Here is a 19,300-nt window from a genome sequence, read left to right on the forward strand (position 1 = left end):
TTTGGGGATGTCCGGATACTTTTGATCACATAGTTTGTGTGCATAAGTTCGGCGACCCTTCTAGAAAACAGGAACGGTGTATGTGTGTGAGTTTTTCTCCCGTGGCTCGCTACTCTTCGTTATGACGGCGACCTCGCGGCTGCAGGCTGGATCGCCGCACAGCCCTACGGGCAGCGTCCGAAGCTGCGGCTCCGATCCCCCCACCTGATCTCGCGGGGACGCCGCGGACGTGAGAAGCACCCCCGGCCCCCACCACGGCGGAAGGCCTTCCGGCCGCTATATAACCGGTCCCTGGACTCCAGGCGCGCCTCACTGGACCGCAGCCAGTGCACAGTGGACGCAGCCCCATCTCCAGACGCCATGAAGATACCGGTGAGTCTCTAACAGCTGCGCTGCCCCGTCAACTTTCTCCGTATCCCGTGACATAGGCTTACCACTCAGTGCACCTGACGACGTGCCTCTCCAAAGTCAGGTTCGTATTCCTTTACTGATACCGTTAAAGCCAGAGATAAAGGCAATAATGTACAAGCAGAGTTTCGTTACTTCCGAAAAGCACTTGACTCTATTCAGAACCTAAGCTTATTTTTAAGGAAAGTAGGAATATAGGAGCCATCAAACAAAATTTGTGACTGGGCTGAGGAGTAATGAAGCGGAATGTTGTCTTGGATGGAGTGTCACAAACAGAGGTAGAAGTAACTTCGAGTGTGCTCCGGCTAAGTGATAATAAAGGAAATAGATACCGTCAGTGAGTGCGATCATTGTGGATATTTGTGATTCAGTCAGTATAAAAAATGGTTCAAATTGCTCTAAGCACTATGGGACTTAACATCTGCGGTCATCAGTCCCCTAGAACTTAGAACTACTTAAACCTAACTAACCTAAGGACATCACACACATCCATGCCCGAGGCAGGATTCGAACCTGCGACCGTAGCAGTCGCGCGGCTCCGGACTGAGCGCCTAGAACCGCTAGACCACCGCGGCCGGCTCAATCAGTATAGATCGGTTAATATATTATATTAATACATTGAGTAATCGATTATTCAAAAATAGTCTTTATTATTATTGTACCGCCAACCGGCTTCAACCCGACGTAGGGGTCATCTTCTGGGCGTTTACACCATTGGTCGACTGCTGGTGGTGTCACTCCTGTCTAGTATAGTTTCCTGCCGTTATGTAGACAGGAGTGGCACCACCAGCAGTCGACCAATAGCGTAAACGCCCAGAAGATGATGCCGATGTCGGGTTGAAGCCGGTTGGCGGTACAATAATAATAAATGCGATGTTTTTGAATAATTGATTATTCATACTAATCGCTGCTTCATCTCCACAACCATGTTGTCCAAAAATCAATATATTGAGTGATGTGGAGCGTTTATTGTTTATTCACAAGATATTCGGAGAAGTCTGATGGGATCCTCGCTGTCCATCGCTTATCGGGACTACACTAAAAAAAAAAAGTTAAGATGATGGTTCTAATGCTTCATGTTGTACATAGTCTTCCCCAGACTCGAGGACAACGTACAGAATGTTCACACAACCACGTGGAACTGTCAGGAAAGTCCTTCTTCAGGATTCTGTTCAACTCGCGTGTCTCATCGGCTTGAATGTCGGCTTTGTTGTCAAAGCGTCAGCCTTTCGTGCGAATTTTCCATTTTGTCGTTTTGTGGCAGGTTCTTATTGGTATCACCAAGTCTCGTCACTCGTGCTGAATTTTTCCAGAAAGGAACTGTCCACGTGTTGCATTTTAATCAAGTCGCGGCAGGCGTCCACGCGTCGTTCCGTTTGTTCGGGAGTCAAGCAATATGGGATTAACTTTGCACGTACAGGGTGCATCTGAAAAGTACGGTGAATGGTCTCAGAAAATAAAGGGAACAAGAGTTACAAACGAAGTAGCTTAACCGGCCTTCAGAGCGATCAATTGCAGCTACAACAAACTTCTGACGTCGCTGGTGAGGTTATTGCAAACTGAAACTTCCCGTCAGATTAAAACTGTGTGCCGGACCGAGACTCGAACTCGGGACGAAATTCATCGGGTTCTACGGACTGACGCTTCACGTTGCTCGCAGCATGGTTCATCTGCTTCACCCTGCACCGATCTACCGGATACTCCATCTGACTGTTTGTTTAAAAAATTACCATCTCAGGGCACCTCTTGCATCCATGCACCGCCGACACCTTACACGAGATGAGTATTAAGCGTGGCTTCGTTTGACTACAGTAGTCTGAAAAGAGTAGGCTTGTAATATTTCTCCAAACTGTGGCCTTAAGATTTAAGTCGCAAATTTCATTTTCTATGATTAATGACGTTATACAGAATGAGATTCTCACTCTGCAGCGGAGTGTGCGCCGATATGAAACTTCCTGGCAAATGAAAACTGTGTGCTGGACCGAGACTCGAACTCGGGACCTTTGCCTTTCGCGGGAAAGTGCTCTACAAACAGAGCTACCCAAGCACGACGCACGTCCCGTCCTCACAGCTTCAATTCAGCCAGTATCTCGTCTCCTACCTTCGCAGAAGAGCTTCTGAGAAGCTGGGAAGGTAGGAGACGAGGTACTGGCTGTGGGGATGGGTCGTGAGTCGTGCTTGGGTAGCTCAGATGGTAGAGCACTTGTCAGCGAAAGGCAAAGGTCTCGAGTTCGAGTCTCGGTCCGGCACACAGTTTTAATCTGCCACGAAGTTTCGTATCAGCGTACACTCCGCTGCAGAGTGAAAATCTCATTCTTATTGCAAACTGTCAGTAAACGCGTCTTCTGGAATCGTTCGAAGCACCGAGGTCACGCGTTACTGGTTATCCGCATCATTATAGAATATGAGACCTGGTGCTACCTGTACGACTCTGAGGCAAACCGACAGCCAGTGCCATTGCGCTCATCGTCTTGCTTCCCAAAAAGCGTCGCCTGACAAAGTCCAAGTTCAAGATGATGCTGTTCCTCTTTCTCGATAGCAACGGCTCGAAGCATCACGAATTTCAACCCGAGGGAGGCAGGGAAGACGATAAACACCGTCCAATTGACTGTCGCTTGGTCTCTGGATCGTAGTGGCAGCACCAGTTTTCATTACCTTCAATGATGTGGATATCCAACAACGCGTTACCACAACACTTCGAGTGATTCCACAAAACGCGTTTGCTGACAGTTTCCAACAGCTTTACAACCTTTGTCAGAAGTGTGCTACAGCTAATGGGGATTACTTTGAAGGTCAGTAAAGGTATTTTGTTTCTAACTCTTGTTTCTTTTATTGGGTTGGGTTGTTTTGGGGAAGGAGACCAGACAGCGAGGTCATCGGTCTCATCGGATTAGGGAAGGACGGGGAAGGAAGTCGGCCGTGCCCTTTCAAAGGAACCATCCCAGCATTTGCCTGGAGCGATTTAGGGAAATCATGGAAAACCTAAATCAGGATGGCCGGACGCGGGATTGAATTGTCGTTTTCCCGAATGCGAATCCAGACTGCTAGCAACTGCACCACCTCGCTCGGTTTTCTTTTATTTCCTGAAGCCGTTCACCGAACTTTTCAGACTCACCTTGCACTCTTCTCTTCTTCAAAACATTCTGCAGAATGTCTTGAACAGCTGATTTCGAGCTATTGCTCCATTGCTATTTCTGACGCGACAGCAATGATCATTACGGCCGCACGTCCACTACCTAACAATGCGTGCTCACTAGTCGAATGCACACCTATTGTTTACAGTTGTTAGTTCGAGCTGGCACCGTAGTTACTGCGCTGGCGACATACGCCAGGAATAAAATCTCTCTCGGAACGTTTTCGGACGGAATGCTCAATGAACTGGCAGACAGAGTCAACAGTAAGACCACACTTTCTGCGTATGACGCAGGTATCTGTAATGAACTGTTATCGCAAAGAAACATAAGAACTACTGACTTGTTGAAAAGGTTTCAGACTGCTGCAAAGATTGCCCAGTTACCATAACATTCCGTTGACAATACGAATAGTACAGCATTCAGCGGGACCACGGGTGGCTCGTCACCCCATTATTTTACTTTATAATTAATTTCAACATTACAAAACTTTTAGAGTGAAATAGGCCCACTGTTATTAACATATAAACACTTTAGAGCAATCTAATGACGACAATTAGCGTATTGTGCTGTAGGAGAAAGAAGATATGAAAATTTCTCTTCTATGGCCACTGCAAAGGGGCCTGAGCATTTTGCACGAGCTATTTTCGTTTTTCTGTCTTTATGATGTTTGGAGCACAAATAATGACATCTTGCTTGCTATTGCAGTTTCGTGGGTCTGCAGTTTTTGTTGGCAAAGTTAGCAGTCTTAGGAATTTTCACAGTGTTTCGACTTTCGTTTTTACTTTCCTTAGCTGTTACAATAGCTCATAAAAATCTATTCTTACCGTTGATAATGTTCTTTGGTGGTGCCTCCTCCTTTTATTGCTCCTGAAGTTGCAACTTCGGTCTCAGAAATGCGTTCACGTTATCTTTCTAAATTATCTTCCTCGTTTGAAAATGTCATGTCCACTGCTATTGTTGTCGTCCTTCCTCCAAACCATTTCCCACCAAATCTTCAAACCTTCGATCATTCACATTTACAACTTCCATGCTTGAAAAGCTTATGAAAGCTACAAGTCTAGCAAAGAAATTTCAGCTACGTAAATTGTAACAGGGGTGACTTAAAAAACCTGATGGTTGTATGATCTCATTTGGCGGTTGAAGGAAACTGATTAGTAGCACTACAGGTCAGTTACTGATTTATGCAATTATGGCAAGGGCATAGATAGGGGTGACAAAAAAATAAAACTATCATAGCAAACTTTACGAAAGAAACAAACATCACCCCTGTTATCACCGGAGGGTTAAATGTTCGTAAACGTAGAATTGTGTTTTTTGTAAACCGCAGAACTGCTGTTACTTCAGTACAAATGTGTCACTCTTATTATCAGTATACTCTGACAAATTCCAGCGAATATTAATATCTAGGAATGTGAAATGAAAGGATCACAGAAAGGCTCAGAAGATGTCAGACTGTTTCGTTGGTAGAGTACTGGGGAAATGCAATCATTTTACAAAGAAAATTGCTTACAAAGCTGTTGTGCGATCCATCGTAGAATTTTGCTCAGATGTGTTGGTTCAATACCAGATCTAACAGAACAAACTGAATGTATGAAGAGAAGAGCGGTTTGAATGGTAACAGGTTTCTCTGAGCTACGATGGAGCAGCATGGAAACGCTGTTGTGATCTGAAGTTTGAAACACACGAGGATGTCGAAAGAAGGTGCAATCGTATTTAACTAAAATGGGGCCATTCCTGGAGCAAAAACGGTTTAGAAAGTGGGCATGCGCCACCTACGGAGCTCGATCACACAGTCGTGTTTGTTCGTATGTCCTGCATTTAGTTACTTTAATCATTGGATGTCTCTTCAACCTCTGCATCTTTCAGCACTTATTTCAAACTGTTGGCAAGGAAGAAGCGTGCAGTTGGTCCATCACTCGTAAGACGCTTCAGCACGTGGCTGTAATCGTTCCTGTTGTCTTTCTCCTCTTTGTCGTCATCTGTAATGGTTCTAGTAGCAAATACATTGCAGTTCAGGTGACCTGTAATACTTTTTTGAATGCAGATTAGTCACAAGTAAAAGTACGTACCAGAAGAGGAACCGAACCACTCATTACCAAATTTCTTTCCCTACAACTATATCTAGTGTGACAGGCCACTTTTAAATGACCGATGCCAACGTGTCCCAAACTGGATATCGCGTTGGTTCGTTTTGGCTCATCAACGAGAGCTATAACGACGCGTTCTTATGGCGGTTCGAACGCTTGAAGCCGGCCGTTGTGGCCGAGCGGTTCTAAGCGCCTTAGTCTGGAACCGCGCGACCGCTTCGGTCGCAGGTTCGAATCCTGCCTAGGGCACGGATGTGTGTGATATCCTTAGGTTAGTTAGGTTTAAGTAGGTCTAAGTTCTAGGGACTGATGATCTCAGATGTTAAGTCCCATAATGCTCAGAGCCATTTTCTTTGAACGCTTCAGGTTTGTGTCATCTAGATTCTAGAGAATGGGGTAACCACATACCAAAGAGATATAGAGGAGACAACAATAAACAGCATGCAAGAATTTTTTCCATCGCTTGTAGAATGACGGAAATCATAGGAGATAGAAAGGTGATTTCGCATAAAGCTAGACAGCCTCCTATATTCATAGTCGACAGCCTGCGAACAGTGGATGCTGGCGAACACGTAGATTTCGTCTTCCTAGATTTCCGTGACGCGTTTAACACTGTACGGCGACGTAAACGGTCAAAGCACCACCATACGGACTACCTTCGGAGAAATGTTAGCCGGCCGGAGTGGCCGAGCGGTTCTAGACGCTACAGTCTAGAACCGTGCGACCGCTACGGTCGCAGGTTCGGATCCTGTCTCGGGCATGGATGTGTGTGACGTCCTTAGGATAGTTAGGTTTAAGTAGTTCTAAGTTCTAGGGGACTGATGACCTCAGATGTTAAGTCCCATAGTGCTCAGAGCCATTTTAAGCATTTACAGCAGGATTAAGATCACACGATCAAGCATGGCTACAATGGTATCGTGGAAGAGATGACTGGAAAGTGGAATGGTCTTTAGTGATCAGAGTAGGTTCTGCCTGTATCGCCTAAATGGACAAAGACATGTATGGCGTATGACAGGTAAACGGCTCATTTCAGAGTGCATTCGCCCACGACGCACAGTTGCCATCTCAGTCTTTAGGGCAGGGCCGGCCAAACGCTGCACAGTGTGCAGACGTGCGGAAGTGCTGCACATGTACGCACGTGTGCGACAGCGACATCTGTTATTAGACATGTGTCCTAAATGAACGGCGGTGGCTCCACTTCCCTCTTTATGTGGTACACGCAAGAGCTTGTTTGTGAACGATTTTTCTCGGTGATGAAAATGAATAAATCAAGGTTTCGATCAAGCAGAAGTGATGAAAATCTTCGCAACTGCATGCGTTTGTCAATGAGCCGTGCTTTTGCGCCCGATTTTAACCATATCATTTCTCATGACGAGTGATAAACGTGTTTGGATTTACTCCTTTCATAATTAAAAATTATTGCTTACTAATTGTGCATTATTGCCTCATTCTGCTCCATGTTACATTATTATCAGGAAAATTGGTCGTTAAACCGATTGTTCCAATGTATACTTACATTTAGGGTTTTTTTTAATGTGTGAAGGGCTACGCTCAGCTGAAGTCGATAAAACATAACATTCATCTAATTGTCGGTTATTATGGAGATTTCAGACGGAACAGATGAAAGATATAGCAAAAATGGTATTGAAATAACAGGTGATCATCGAGAGGTCTGCGGTTATCATTCTGTTCAGTGGTCAGTGAGACATACATTATGTGGGTGTAATGGAGGCCACCGAGAATTAGTTATAGGAAACCTTGCATTAGTTTAATATTATTTGAAATCATGAATAAGGTTCGTTGGAAGTCGCTAAGTGCTCTCTTTCTTAAATACTAGATCAAAAACATTACGCGTATTTACGTGCCGTCAGTCAAGCTGCCTTAATAAAAACCCACGGTTGTTAATTGTACTGCTTGTCTTACTGGTTTAAACTGTTAACATAAAAGTAGACGCCTCAATGAGTAGACTGTGACAGTATTTTAAATGTTTAATACGCGAAATGCCTTCCAATGGTTGGCTTGCAAGCTGTGGAAAGAGCACTAGAATGCGCCGGTACGGAGTATCCCAGCAAGTGGATAAAGCGACATCTGTGGGTAGAAACATGCACTACATGAACGCTGACGGCTGCGGCGTGCACGCTGTGACCCGGAAGTTGCACATGTGCAGGAGCACCGCACGCGTGCAGAATTTCTGGCCGGCCTTGCTTTAGGTTGTGGGTAGGTGGGGGGAGGGGGGGATGGACAACAGTTACAATTCACGATTACATTTGCACAGGCCGTTAACGCCGTGCTGCTACCATTTGTTCGACAGGAAGGTGATGTACAAAAAAAATCACGACGAAACACCTCCTGCTGCAAGACGCGGTGCCCTCCGTCGTGTGCAGCAAGCGCCCTGGCCAGCAACATCACCACAGCTACCACCAATTAAATACTTACGGGACATGATGGAATGGGAACTTACTCGTTCTTCAGAACTACTGCCAAACTGGAACAAAAGGTGCAATATGTTTGAGATAATCTATCGGAGGATGTCATTCGTCACCTTTATGATCGTTTGCATGCGACAATATACGTCTGCGTTGCTACCAGTGTGCTGCTGCGACGATTTGGGCACCCTTTTTGGAAATTTGTGGTAAGTTCCTATGCGAGCAAACTGCTGAGGTCATTGGTCCCTAGGCTTACACACTACTTAATCTAACTAACTTGCGCTAAGGACAACATACACACTCATGCCGGAGGGAGGACTCGAACCTCCGACGGGGGGAGCCGCGCGAACCGTGGCTAAGCGCCTCAGACGACGCGGCTACCCCGCACGGCGGGCATCCTTTATTGTGGCGTGTATAATACGTTAGATGTCAGTTCATTATCAAATACTTCTACAACCATGAACCACGTTTGCCTCACTTGTCAATAAAATGACCTCATCGTCGAGGATGTTGCATACTTTTTCTGCATTGGCTTTATACAGGGTGTTACAAAAAGGTACGGCCAAACTTTCAGGAAACACTCCTCACACACAAAGAAAGAAAGTATGTTATATGGACATGTGTCCGGAAACGCTTACTTTCCATGTTAGAGCTCATTTTATTACTTCTCTTCAAATCACATTAACCATGGAATGGAAACACACAGCAACAGAACGTACCAGCGTGACTTCAAACACTTTTTTACAGGAAATGTTCAAAATGTCCTCCGTTAGCGAGGATACATGCATCCACCCTCCCTCGCATGGAATCCCTGATGCGCTGATGCAGCCCTGGAGAATGGCGTATTGTATCACAGCCGTCCACAATACGAGCACGAAGAGTCTCTACATTTGGTGCCGGGGTTGCGTAGACAAGAGCTTTCAAATGCCCCCATAAATGAAAGTCAAGAGGGTTGAGGTCAGGAGAGCGTGGAGGCCATGGAATTGGTCCGCCTCTACCAATCCATCGGTCACCGAATCCGTTGTTGAGAAGCGTACGAACACTTCGACTGAAATGTGCAGGAGCCCCATCGTGCATGAACCACATGTTGTGTCGTACTTGTAAAGGCACATGTTCTAGCAGCACAGGTAGAGTATCACGTATGAAATCATGATAACGTCCTCCATTGAGCGTAGGCGGACGAAACTAAAATGAGCTCTAACATGGAAATTAAGCGTTCCCGGACACATGTCCACATAACATCTTTTCTTTATTTGTGTCTGAGGAATGTTTCCTGAAAGTTTGGCCGTACCTTTTTGTAACACCCTGTAGATGTAGGAATTTTTCGGACGCACATGCCCTGGAATGAGAAATACGACAGTCATCTTTAGGCCTTCCTGCTGTTCACTGCGTTCTGCGCTATAGACAACAACATCGACTGCGAACGGTCTCATGGACCTATTTACATTATGCACAACAGCATTTATATATACTGCAAACGGCAATCGTCCTATTGCGATTTCTTGGTGCACTCCTCATATTGCCTGTACGTCTGTTAATCACATTGAGAGCGATGTTTTGAGTTCCAGCTGCAAGAAAGTCCGGAATCCAATTACACATGTGGTCCGGAACTTGGGAAGCTCCTATTTTATTCGCTAATCGACAATGTGAAGATATAAGAAAGCCTTCCCGAAAGAACGCGACATCATCCTGGGTGCCGATGTTTACGGCGCTCAGAAACTCATGGGCCCGCAGAGAGAGCTCTTTTTCGCAAGTTTTGTGGAACGCATTTTGATTTTCAGTGATTTTTGTGATTTTTCACTCTCCTAAACGTCACAATAAATGAGAGTAGAACGTATTCCATAATTTTACGAGAAAATGAAATCTGCGATATAGGCCTTTAAGCATGAGCATCTGTCCTGTGACTATTGTTGGAAATGGGAATAAACTGCGCTTTTTCCGGTCGCTAGGGACCCTGCGCTGCTCCAGCGATCTACGATAAACTACTTTTAGGAGGGCAGCAACTTCTTCCTCGTAATCTCTGTGGAAGATTATAGCCGTCCCACCTGTTTATTATGCGTTTCAACTATAAAGCGAGTGTAGTTATTTTTTCGTGCCGCGATCACTCTCTCAATATCTGCCATTTAGGTCGGCTAAATAAACATATCTTAATCGCATAGAAATCGTTGTAACGTCCCCTTCGAAAAATTATAAACGACTGTGCTTAAACTGACACACAATATTTTTAGCGCAACGCAATCTGACTTTCAATAATCCCTACAAAAGAATGGCCCCGACTAACATTAACCTATACCTTTCACAAATCACTTACCTCACAAAAATCTTCGTTACTCGAACTACTGCAATACAGCGAGCGCCACTACTGCCGGCTAAATAAAAGATTCAAACTACTGAAGGCACTAACTACTGATAGGCACAGTTAGGAAATGAAAGATTTTGATAGAGAACAGACAATGTATTTACCTTAATAGTGTTCAAAAGTCATAATATATATAAAAGTTCATGACATCCAATCTGATGGACACACGTCCATATCACCCGCTCTCAAAACTCCGCCATCTCTCTCCCCACATCCAGCACTGCTGGCGGCTCACCTCCAACTGCGCAATGCTACGCGCTGTTAACATCCACCTGCCCAACACTACAATGGCGACTATTCCAACAATGCCATCCAGCCACAGACTGCACAAAGCAGAGCCTGCGATTTTAATACAAAACGCTACGTGGCATCACCAACATAAAAATCTAAACATCCTACTTAAAACGTCTGGGATTACTGGCAACAGTGGGCAAAGCGAAACAGCCAACATGGGCTTAGTTTGGTATCTCTAGGGGATCTATCAGTGAACAGTGGCATATGCAATACGGGATACTTGAGGAACCTTGCGGACTGTCTTCTCCGTCTAAGTGAGACAATTATCAGCAGTAGATAACAACCACTTTGGTTTTAGGAAAGATACAGGCGCCAGAGAGGCAATTCTGACATTGCGGTTGATAATGGAATAAAGAAAAATCAGGACACGTCCATAGGATTTGCAGACCTGGAAACATCGTTAGATGTGAAATGCTGCAAGGTGTTTCAAATTCCGAAAAAAATAGGAGTAAGCAATAGGGAGAGACAGGGACTAATACGGGTGGACGACCAAGAAAGATGTGCTCGGATTAAAAAGGGTGTAAGACAGGGGTGTGGTATTTCTCCCCTACTGTCGAGTCTATACAACGGAGAAGTAATGTTAGAAATTAAAGGTAGGTTCAGGGGTGGGATGAAAATTGAAGGTGAAAGGATATCAATGATAAGGTTTACTGATGACATTGCTGTCTTGAGTGAAAGTGAAGAAGAATTACATGGTCTCCTCAATGGAATGAACAATCTAATAAGTACAGAATATGGACTGAGACTAAATCGAAGAAACGTGGAAGTAATGAGTAGTACCAGAAATGAGAACAGCGAGAAACATAACACTCGGACTGATGGTCTTGAAGTTAAGGAATTCTGCTGCCTAGGCAGCAAAATAACCAATGACGGACGGAGCAAGGGAGAGATCAACAGCAGACTAGCACTGGAAAAAAAAGGGCATTCCTGGCCAAGGGAAGTCTACTAGTGTCAAACATAGACCTTAATTCGAGGAGGAAATTTCTGAGAACTTGGAGCGCAGCATTGTATGGTAATGAAACACGGACTGTGGGAAAACCGGAACAAAAGAGATCGAAACATTTGAGATGCTACAGACGAATGTTGAAAATTAGGTGGACTGGTAAGGTAAGGAATGAGGAGGTCCTGCTCAGAATCAGAAAGGAAAGGAATATGTGGAAAATAGTGGCAAGGAGAAGGGACAGGATGATAGGACATCTGTTAAGACATCAGGGAATGACTTCGTAGTACTAGAGGGAGCCGTAGAGGGCAAAAACTGTAGAGGAAGACAGAGAGTGGAATACATGCAGCAAATAATCGAGGACGTAGGCTGCAAGTGCTACTCTGAGATGAAGAGATTGGCGCAGGAGAGGAATTCGTGGCGCGCCGCATCAAGCAAGTCAGAAAACTGATGAGTCAAAAAAAGAAAATGCGGTGTTGTACGTTTCTAGGGACGTGTTCCCTGAGAAGTGACCTTTTTTTTCAGATTCTCAAGTTATGAGAAAACACGTCACTATTCTGTGCATTTGTTGGCTTTCTATCCATTCATCAGTTGGTTACGAAGACATATCGACGCCTTGCTTCGAAAGCTGCTTGAGCGGTGGAAGATGTGTGGGGCCGCGAGAGAAATCTATGGTGATCGGTGGTGTTCTCCGCGGCCGGTGACATTCTCGCGCGGTCTGTCCTTTACGGGGACGCGCCACCACTCCGGTGCGGATGAACTCACCACGTCCCTCGCCTGCGCGATCTCTCCCTGCGCTGCGACGAATCGGCTGTCCAGCTTTCTCCGCGCACCTATCGACGTTGTCGCTTTCTGAGTGGCCTCAGGACTCCCAGGAGGCAACTGGGCAACATTATCGCTCTCATTCTGGAAAAAAATGGCAATTCGGTTGTAACGGAGACATCATTGCTCCTCGAAATGACGAAGAAAATTCTGTTTTCCACCACGATCGCAAATAATTTCAACGAGAAGTTACCGGTTTCCCTGATATGCAAACGATTAGATTTTCAGAGCATTCACACAAGGTTGGCGCCGGTGGCGACACCTACAACGTGCTGACATGAGGAAAGATTCCAACCGATTTCTCATACACAAACAGCAGTTGACCGGCGTTACCTGGTGAAACATTGTTGTGATGCCTCGTGAAAGGCGGAGAAGTGCGTACCATCACGTTTCCGACTTTGATAAAGGTCAGATTGTAGCCTATCGCGATTGCGGTTTATCGTGTCGCGACATTGCTGCTCGCGTTGGTCGAGGTCCAATGACTGTTAGCAGAATATGGAATCGGTGGGTTCAAGAGGGTAATACGGAACGCCGTGCTGGATCCCAACGACCTCGTATCACTAGCAGTCGAGATTACAGGCATCTTATCCGCATGGCTGTAACGGATCGTACAGCCACGTCTCGATCCCTGAGTCAACAGATGGGGGCGTTTGCAAGACAACAACCATTCCACGAACAGTTCGACGAGGTTTGAAGCAGCATGGACTATCAGCTCGGAGACCATGGCTGCGGTTACCCTTGATGCTGCATCACAGACAGGAGCGCCTACGATGGTGTATTCAACGACGTACCTGGGTGCACCAATGGCAAAACGTCGTTTTTTTTCGGATGAATGCAGGTTCTGTTTAAGGCATCATGATGGTAGCATCCGTGTTTGGCGACATCGCGGTGAACGCACATTGGAAGCGTTTATTCGTCATCGTCATACTGGCGTATCACCCGGCATGATGGTATGGGGTGCCATTGGTTACACGTCTCGGTCACCTCTTGTTCGCATTGACGGCACTTTGAACAGTGGACGTTACATTTCAGATGTGTTACGACCCGTGGCTCTACCCTTCGTTCGATCCCTGCGAAACCGTACATTTCAGCAGGATAATGCACTACCGCATGTTGCAGGTTCTGTACGGGCCTTTCTGGATACAGAAAATGTTCGACTGCTGCCCTGGCTAGCACACTCTCCAGATCTCTCACCAACTGGAAACGTCTGGTCAATGGTGGCCGAGCAACTGGCTCCTCACAATGCGCCAGTCACTACTCTTGATGAACTGTGGTATCGTGTTGAAGCTGCATGGGCAGCTGTACCTGTACACGCCATCCAAGCTCTGTTTGACTCAATGCCCAGGCGTATCAAGGCCGTTATTACGACCAGAGGTGGTTGTTCTGGGTTCTGATTTCTCAGGATCTATGCACCGAAACTGCGTGAAAATGTAATCACATGTCAGTTCTAATATAATATATTTGTCCAATGAATAACCGTTTATCATCTGCATTTCTTCTTGGTGTAGCAATTTTAATGGCCGATAGTGTATGTGCGTGAGATAAAAGTGAAGGTATATGGGTAACGTCAAAATTAAAACGTGTGTGGTACAATGATATCATACGGCAAGCGGGAAGCACTAGTTAAGTCCGTACATCTGTACTCCGCAATCCACCTTGCGGAGAGTGGCGGAGGATACTTTGCGCATGACTGCCACTTCCCTCTCGTTAGTGCTCCTGAACCGGCGCGCGATAACTACAATTTCTGTCAGTTCAGTGTGACCTCGAGTACGTCTACTGTTACCTTAGCAGAGCTTGAAACTACCGCTTCAGTCATTTGTAAAGTTCTTTTTGTTTAAAACACGACCAGTTTCGGGTTCTTACGTGCCCATCATTAGGTGTTATCCAGAAAATAAACAAAAGACCGAAGCTAATAATGTTGCGATCTGCAACGCGTATTTCCGACTCTCTATGAGAAATACGTTACATTTACATTCACGTGAGGCCACTGCTATCGCTGCATCAAGCGTTGGTCCCCAGCAGGTTTCTGCTACTTTCCTCTATACGGTACCATTGTCAGCGAACTACATGGATTCTGATGTCGTGTGCACCACGGCGAGCAAGATGGCACCGTGATTAAAACTTGGAGGAGTGCATTTCAATTTCCTGTCCGTCCACATAGATTTGCTGATTTGCTGTTTGTATTGTTTTCGTAAATTCCTCAAGACTTGTCCTTGTAAAAAATGCGGAAGATTTCTTTTCACTACCTACGCATACGTTGATGACCTCATTTTCGACATGTTGCACTGAACTCTTCCTTCCCTGGATGCACTGCACATCCCCAGAATCCTCACAGTGAATCGTTGCTTAGGATTTCAGATGTTCGTCCGATTTCGTGTTATTGTAGTGAAACTGAAGTGATCGTATGGCATTGTTGGCCAGGAGGTCCCATTCATGTTCGACCGCCAAGTGCAAGTCTTATTTTAGTTGGCGCCACATTAGGCGACTTGCGGCCGATGATGAGAATGAAATCGCCATGAGGACAACACAGCATTCAGTCCCAGACCGGAGAAAATCTCCAACCCCGCCGGGAATCGAACCCGGGCCCAGTGCATGGGAGGAAAACACGCTACCACTTAGTTAAATAGGCGGACGTGTTATTGAAGCAACCCCAGGTGATAAATTTTGTGACATACTTAAGAAACTTGTAACGTAGTACCGGCTTGTTCTACCTTCACAATGCGGATACTGTGATGCCTTTTATTGCTGCCTACTGGCACTGCCACCACAACGAAAGTGTAATGTCCTTTTCCTACGCCAAGCCAATATTCTTCCCCTCGTCGAGATACGTGAATGCGAGGCGATACAACACTGTAATAAGGTCAATATTTGTTGATAATGTCTGCTCTTCGCAATAATTTGAGTGTATATTCAGGTTACGCAAATCTTTTGAAGAGTCTTTCTTTAATAAGTTTAAATCCGAATTATTAGTATTGGCTAGCTGCGTTGTTTAGCAGTTGCCGCCAAAGATGCTCATTAACAGTTACTAGGCGTTCTAAAAAAATTGATAGCTTTGATTTGCGTAGCACATGGACACCGAACTAATTTCTTCAAAAGTCACAGGGTTCATTTAACACAGCACGATGTTTTGTCCTTTGAAAATTGTTCCCTTTAATATTAATGTGGAATAAACTATTATCATTATTATTATTATTGTCCAGAGACAATCCAGTACACGGTTCGCTTCTCATGATATCTGTTCGAAATCGTGGGACACTATAGTTGTTCCTTAAGTCGGTTTTTATTAAAACAGTTTCTTTGATACGATTCACTACTATGAAGGGTCACACTCAAGCCCGATAATAAGTGTCCAAACAGGGTCTGTAATCGAAAGTCAAGTTGCGACGCGTTGTTTGAATGGTAGCTTCGGCAACAACTGAAGTTTATAAATTGGAATTAATGATATTTATCTTTTATCGATTGAGATGTTCGCTGGATGTTAACGTTGTCGCAGTTCTGTCAGTTTTCGTGCTTTCGGCAATAAATTTAACCAACAGAAAGTTACTTTTAATTAGCCCCGCTTCCAGTGAAGTTAACTGTTTCACACAGTGGTGCATAAACTTAGGAGACGGCAATACTCAAGACTCAAACGCTAAAAACTCGGATACTAAAATCTCGATCACAGACACTACTAGACACTAAACAGTTTCAAACGCTAAAGACGTTGCAAAACGTCCGTTGGGTTTATGGCTCTAACCACTATGGGACTTAACATCTGAGGTCATCAGTCTCCTAGACTTAGAACTACTTAAACCTAACTAACCTGAGGACATCACACACATCCATGCGCTGGGATTCGAACCTGTGACCCTAGCAGCTGCGCGGTTCCGGACTGAAGCGCCTAGAACCGCTCGGTCACAGCGGTCGGTGGTTGGATTTATATAGTAGTCGTGAAATAAAGGGCACGTTCTTTGGGAACTCTTTGAAAAAAAGCCCCTTGCTATTTTGCATATGATGCTCTATTTCATTGGCTCTTATTTAATTTTCTCTACTTTAAAACCGGAATCCATGATTTTATATGAAGTACAGGAATTGCCCGTGGCCAGTTCGAATAAATTATAATTTCAAGTAAGACCTGATATATAACGACGGGTTATAATGCGAACCGGAAACTTCCGAGTAGAGTCCTCAGCCGCAGATAGCACCGAGGCCTCTGCAGGGGGCCACGGGTAGGTACGTATTGAGCATGATACGCAGGTACAAGCAGTATTTCTCAGGACGTACGACTCGGCGCTTCCAGTGGGTCAGTAACCCGCTACACCTGTTCCGCTGTTGCCTGGATGAGCGGCCGTAACCTGAGCCTGCGAGAGAAAGTTGTGGCCACTCCGGTGCGAAGCACCTGCCGTTACTTCCAGAGGATACGCGTAGCGGCCACTGCCACATGTCTCGGGTCACAAGAGGTACCGTTACAGACACACACACAAACACACAATCTGCAGTGACCGTCCCTCTCTTACTGCATGTTTTTATTTGAATCTACACATAAGAGTCAAAGAAACTAGTAGACCTACCTAATATTGTGTAGGGCCCCTGCGAGCACACAGAAGTGGCGCAACACGAAGTTGCGTGGACTCGACTAATGTCTGAAGTAATGCTGGAGGAAATTGGTACCGTGAATCCTGCGGGGCTGCCGTAAGTCAGTAAGAGTACGGGGGGGGGATCACTTCAGTACGTAGCAAGGCATCCCAGATATGCTCAAAAATTTAGTGACCACCGGCCGTGTTTAAACTCAGAAGAGTGTTTCTGGAGCCACCCTGTAGCAATTCTGGACGTGTGTGGTGTCGCATTGTCCTACTGGAATTGCCCAAGTCCGTCGGAATGCACAACGTACATGAATGGATGCAGGTGATCAGACAGGATGCTTATGTACGTGGTACCTGTAAGAGTCGTATCTAGACGTATCAGGGGTTCCATATTACTCCAACTGCACACGCCCCACACCATTATAGAGCCTCCACCAGCTTGAAGAGTGCCCTGCTCACATGTAGGGTGCATGGATTCATGAGTTGGTCTCCATACCCGTGTATCTCCATTAGATCGACACAATTTGAAAGGAACGGCAAAAATCACTGCAGAACTGAATGTCGCGCTCTGAAATCCTGTCGTCTACGTCTACGTGATTACTCTGCTATTCACAATAAAGTGCCTGGCAGAGGGTTCAATGAACCACCTTCAAGCCGTCTCTCTACCGTTCCACTCTCGAACGGCACGCGGGAGAAACGATCACTTCAATTTTTCTGTGCGAGCCCTGATTTCTCTTATTTAATCGTGATGATCATTTCTCCCTATGTAGGTGAGAGCCAGCAGAATGTTTTCGCAGTCGGAGGAGAAAACTGGTGATTGAAATTTCATGAGAAGATCCCGTCGCAACGAAACACGGCTTTGTTTTTGTGACTATCTCCCCTATTTCGCGACAATACAAAACGAGCTGCCCTTCTTTGTACTTTTTCGATGTCATCCGTCATTCCCATCTGATACGGATCCCACACCACACAGCAGTACTCCAGAATAGGGCGGATAAGCGTGCTGTAAGCAGTCTCTTTGGTAGACCTGTTGCGCCTTCTAAGTGTTCTGCCAATGAATCGCAGTCTTTGGTTTGGTCTACCCACAATATTATCTATGTGATCGTTGCAATTTAGATTATTTGTAATTGTAATGCCTAAGTATTTAGTTGAATTTACAGACTCCAGATTTGTGTGACTTATCGCGTAATCGAAATTTAGCGGATTTCTTTTAGTAGGTCTAAGGCGCTGCAGTCATGGACTGTGCGGCTGGTCCCGGCGGAGGTTCGAGACCTCCCTCGGTCATGGTTGTGTGTGTGTTTGTCTTTGGATAATGTAGGTTAAGTAGTGTGTAAGCGTAGGGACTGATGACCTTAGCAGTTAAGTCCCATAAGATTTCACACACATTTGAACTTTTTTTTTTCTTTTAGTACTCATGAGAATAACTTCACACTTTTCCTTATTCACTTTTCGCTCCATACAGATATCTTATCTAAATCATTTTGCAAGTTGTTTTGATCATCTGACGACTTTACAAGACGGTAAATGACAGCGTCATTTGCAAACAATCTAAGACGGCTACTCAGATTGTCTCCTATGTCGTTAATATAGATCAGGAACAATAGAGGGCCTATAACTCATCCTTGGGGATATTACTTCTGTTTTACTCGGTGGCTTTTCGTCTATTACTACGAACTGTGACCTTTATGACAGGAAATCAAGAATCCTGTCGCACAACTGAGGCGATACTCCGTAGGCACGCGGTTTGGTTAGAAGACGCTTGTGAGGAACGGTGTCAAAAGCCTTCTGGAAATCTAAAAACATGGAATCAATTTGACATCCCTGTCGATAGCACTCATTACTTCATGAGTATAAAGAGCTAGTTGTGTTTCGCAGGAACGATATTTTCTAAAACCGTGCTGACTATGTGTCAATAAATCGTTTTCTTCGAGGTACTTCATAATGCTAGAATACGCGCTAAAGAAACGCGAAGGGAGCTCCATAGGCAGGGGACTGCAGGTCGACCTGGAATTGCAAAGCCACTCATCAGTGATACAAATACTTGTTGCAGAAACCAAAAATTCTGGACTATGGAGTAATGGAAGAAAGTCATTTGGTCGAATGATTCTTGTTGTACACTGTTTCCAACTTCTGTCGAGTTTACGTCCCAAGAATGAAACATAGGAGCCATTCGGTTACGATTTCGGCATCATTGTCGAGGTTTTCTATAGGCCAATTGGTTACTCAGCAAGGTTGCATTACTGCCAACGATTATGCGATCATTTGGGC

General features: G+C 45.2%; 1 protein-coding gene across 2 annotated transcripts in view; it reads left to right on the forward strand.

Annotated features, from left to right (window-relative positions):
- Window positions 1-326: 326 nt before the first annotated feature.
- The window catches only part of LOC124717170 (RNA polymerase II degradation factor 1-like), a 70,728-nt gene continuing 51,754 nt past the window's right edge, over window positions 327-19,300 (forward strand). For both annotated transcript variants that reach the window (XM_047243941.1, XM_047243943.1), the window contains exon 1: window positions 327-372. In XM_047243941.1, coding sequence (XP_047099897.1) covers window positions 361-372 — 12 coding nt within the window. In that variant the 5' untranslated portion in view covers window positions 327-360. The remainder of the gene's footprint in view (window positions 373-19,300) is intronic.

This window comes from Schistocerca piceifrons, chromosome 9 (assembly GCF_021461385.2).
Source record: "Schistocerca piceifrons isolate TAMUIC-IGC-003096 chromosome 9, iqSchPice1.1, whole genome shotgun sequence".
Lineage (NCBI taxonomy): Eukaryota > Metazoa > Arthropoda > Insecta > Orthoptera > Acrididae > Schistocerca > Schistocerca piceifrons.